The following is a 3,606-nucleotide window of genomic DNA, read 5'->3' as shown; positions in this document are numbered from 1 at the left end:
TTATGTACAGTAAGCAATAATAAAAAATAAACATCACGCAATTCACCCGTTTCTCCTGAAATACATGAAAGTAAGTGGCCGGTGAACTGAGAGAAAAACTAAGTAAACTTTATATTTACCTACACAATGTGTATTTGATAGGAATAAAACATATGTCATATTTTAATTGAAAGGATTATTATCGCCGCTTTCCATGGTAAACTTTTTTTTTCTTCTTTTTTTGCTAGTACTTAATTGAAATGTCTATTTAAATGTGAGCGCGTCTGTCTCTGGCTCAGCACGAAATAAAATAAATGCCCCCAAATAAAATTCTGCTTAGGGCCCCATAAAAGCGTGGGCCGGCCCTGATTACATTGTATCCCTATCAAATTATTACTGTATAAATAGGAAAACGTCTGTAGTCTCACGGTTTTCCTTTTTTTTTTTTTGTCAAAATGTACATCCCAGCTAAAGTCTGCTTGGAACGCTAGCCTTCTACAAATGCAGCATCCTCTGCTACACTCTGCACCCGGCCTGTGTTTGTGGTTAGTTCTTGTGAGCTCATCATTCTCATGCCAGAGGTTCTTCAGAAGGTGTAGTTTTGTCATGTTTCCTGCAGGAGGCGCTGGAGGCTTCAGTCAATGGTCTGGAACAGGGTCTGGAAACGTGATCAGTCAACCCTGTGAAACTGCTGCTGATCACAACCAAGTGAGTCGGGTTCACATTCTGTATTGCACCACATGCTTTATTGGCACAATTATCAATACACAGGCAGAAGTCACAAGGCATGCTGGGTAATTGGCAGCACAACGATACAAAGTAAAAGCGTAATTGTAATCTTTGTGAGACTCTAAAACAATGAGCAGGGGTGCGTTTCTCAAAAGCATGGTAAGGTAAGTTAATCAGAGACAGCTTTGGTGGCAATAAGTCTACGATCCACTTAGGCTTACGATGCTTTTGGGAAACGCAGCCCAGATCAGTGAAAGAACGACGGAGAGCATTTTAAGTTTAGAAAAAAACTAATAATATTCAACCACATCATGCAATATTCAGACAGTTTCAAAGTGTTTTTTTTTTTACTCATTATAGCCTCTCAATGACAAGTAACAAATATAAGTTAAAAATCACCCCCTCCTTTTATTTATTTGTTTATCTTATTTAAACTATTTTAACAAAGGGCAAAACCATACAAAGCCACCAAACTGTAAAAGTTCTTACAGAACTTGCACTCCTTTAGTCCTTTTCCATTTTCACCTCCACTGATTTATCTTCTTCTTTTTCAGATTCATCTTCTGGCAATCTTTCAATGAATTCCTCAGCTTCAGCACGTGAAGAGCAGTTTTCCCCATTTGAAAGGTCTACTTTTGGATCCAGATCACAACAACTGAGGCTTGCCTTAAGCCTTCTTTTAGGGAAGGTCAGGACGTCTTCGGCGTAAAAGACAAGGCTAACATGATCCCACACATAAAACTGATGTGAACACATGCGATCTGCCGCTGCTGTGTCTCCACTGATTACCAGTTGGAAGTTGTGAGTTTCACAAATGGCTTGGGCTCTCCAGATGATTTGTTGTCCATCATAAGCAACCCATGGGCTGTGTGTTAGCTTTGGAAATTGACTGAACAGCGTATTAAACTGAGGGCTGTGAACGAGAACAACATACTCAATCTCCTGCTTGAACAGCTTGGTCCCGTAGATCCGGAGAACTGGCTCTTGGCCCTCACACTTCTGCTTCTTGTAGGCGTCCATCAGCTCAGTCAGAGGAAAGGTGAAGCGAAAGTTACCGTAGCGTGATAATTCGTTCAGGAACAAGGGTGACGTGGTGAATTCTCTCAGGAACGGCAGATGAGCTGTTTTTTGTTCTTTGGTTATGTCTGGGAACAATTTCTCGAGGTAACGCTCCTCAGCTGCTCTTATATCCGCTTCATTAATCTTCAGGCTCCACCATGAAAACGAATCTTCATCAAGACCCTTGAATCCCTCTGACTTCCAGATTTCCATAAGGCTCGTCTTGTTAGTGACATGAGCTACTTCTGTGATGTGAAATTCAACAGGAGAAGGATAATCAGGGATGTCTTTCGAAAGATATGTTGTATTCATATGTCGATGTTTTATCTCAGGTTTTGTCTTCAGATCTTTTATTGCAATGTGCTCTTTTTTACAGACGTGTGGCTTTGCTTTTCGAGCATGTTTTTGGGGGCTGAAGTCTGCCTGGGAAGATAAAGTACAGGTAGTTGAGATATGTTTTGTTTTAGTCACATTCGCATATACAGTGAAATGAAATGACAGTTCACTTCTAACTTCACAAATAAACACTATGTGCATCCTGTATGGAAACCAAACACTGAACAGTACTACAGGAGACAAAGTAATGCACATTTAAAGAGAATTACAGCAATAGTATCAGCAATAATGGTGTATGGAGTAATGAAGTATGTAATAAAGTGCCAAGTGTCATCCCTTTTTGTATATATTTTTTTCTAAGCAAAATGTTAAGGTGAATTCTGTAAATATAAATGAAGTCTGAACAAGCTGCAAACTGTCATTTGTATAACTACAATAATGAAAAAAATCAAGAGCATGTACAAAATAGTACATTTTTAAAATATATTTTGTTGTAAACTGTGTTTAAATGAACATAAGCCATTTTCATATTCACATTTTATCAAAAATCTGCAATACTGTGACAGCTAGGTGCATTAAAAGCTGCAAAATGACAATAGTAAACACTCATTTTTCAGTTAAAGACAGTTCATCATTGAATTCAGTGATGTCAACATCCAGCTCAGTTTAAATAATATCTTTGCAATCATTTTGGAGTTTGAATGGAGTTTGATGTCGAATGTAAAGATTTGCCTATACTTACTGCCATAGTTAGATGTCTATGTTCTCCAGAAAAGTGTGCTGATCTTCTGCTGTGTCTCGTGAAGACTGATCTTTCCTCTGCTGGTTTTTAAAGGTTTTCCATCTGAAAGCTGCCACGCCTGAGAGGGCTGATTCTTTACAAACGAAACTTATCTTCCCTCACTTAGCTTGCAAAATTACACAGGACACATTTTTAAGTTTCATTCTTAGCTCAAACAAGTAAATCTAAAACTGATAAAGAGTAAATGAAGCAAAATAATGAACTACAAAACAAGCTTTACTAAATATAGGCAGCAGACTACAATGTGTTCTAACACAGCCAAAGAGAATCAGCTCATCTTGACTGCTGTTTTGTACACACATGTGGAAGTATATTTAGGCAGATTCTCTAAAACTTAGCAAGAACAAAAGATCATGCACAGTCTGTACAAGTCATTTCTTGGAAATCTGTGTCCTAATAGGCTGAGTGTCATTATGTGACCGTGAGTCATTTTCTTTATCTTCAGCCACCATCGGATCATAATTCATGGTACGTTTTTTAGACCACAGTAAAGATAGTTTATGGTTTGATATTCAGATTTCCTTTAGCTATAAATATGCAGTGCGCTGTCATAGACATGAAAATAATACCGAATATCATTCTCCATGATTTGTGAATTCAGGTGACGCTGTCCTTCGGGCCAAAATCAGGGTTTTTTTCGTTGTGACTCTTCTTTTTTTAGTTGTTCTTTTTAGAAACATCATATGACCGCTTTAACACAG

General features: G+C 38.1%; 1 protein-coding gene across 1 annotated transcript; it reads right to left on the bottom strand.

The window, feature by feature from the left end:
* Positions 1 to 1,119: 1,119 nt before the first annotated feature.
* LOC107571422 (uncharacterized) lies at positions 1,120 to 3,125 on the bottom strand. The gene is made up of 2 exons (XM_016257747.1): positions 2,846 to 3,125; positions 1,120 to 2,190 (listed from the first exon to the last, which is right to left on the bottom strand). The coding sequence occupies exons 1-2, from the start codon at positions 2,849 to 2,851 to the stop codon at positions 1,213 to 1,215; spliced, it is 984 nt and encodes a 327-aa protein (XP_016113233.1). The 5' UTR covers positions 2,852 to 3,125; the 3' UTR covers positions 1,120 to 1,212.
* Positions 3,126 to 3,606: the final 481 nt, after the last annotated feature.

Source organism: Sinocyclocheilus grahami, unplaced genomic scaffold, assembly GCF_001515645.1.
Source record: "Sinocyclocheilus grahami isolate Dianchi unplaced genomic scaffold, SAMN03320097.WGS_v1.1 scaffold1592.1, whole genome shotgun sequence".
Taxonomy (NCBI): Eukaryota; Metazoa; Chordata; class Actinopteri; order Cypriniformes; family Cyprinidae; genus Sinocyclocheilus; species Sinocyclocheilus grahami.
Note: the sequence above shows the minus strand (reverse complement) of the source record. Positions and strands in the feature narration are given on the sequence as shown.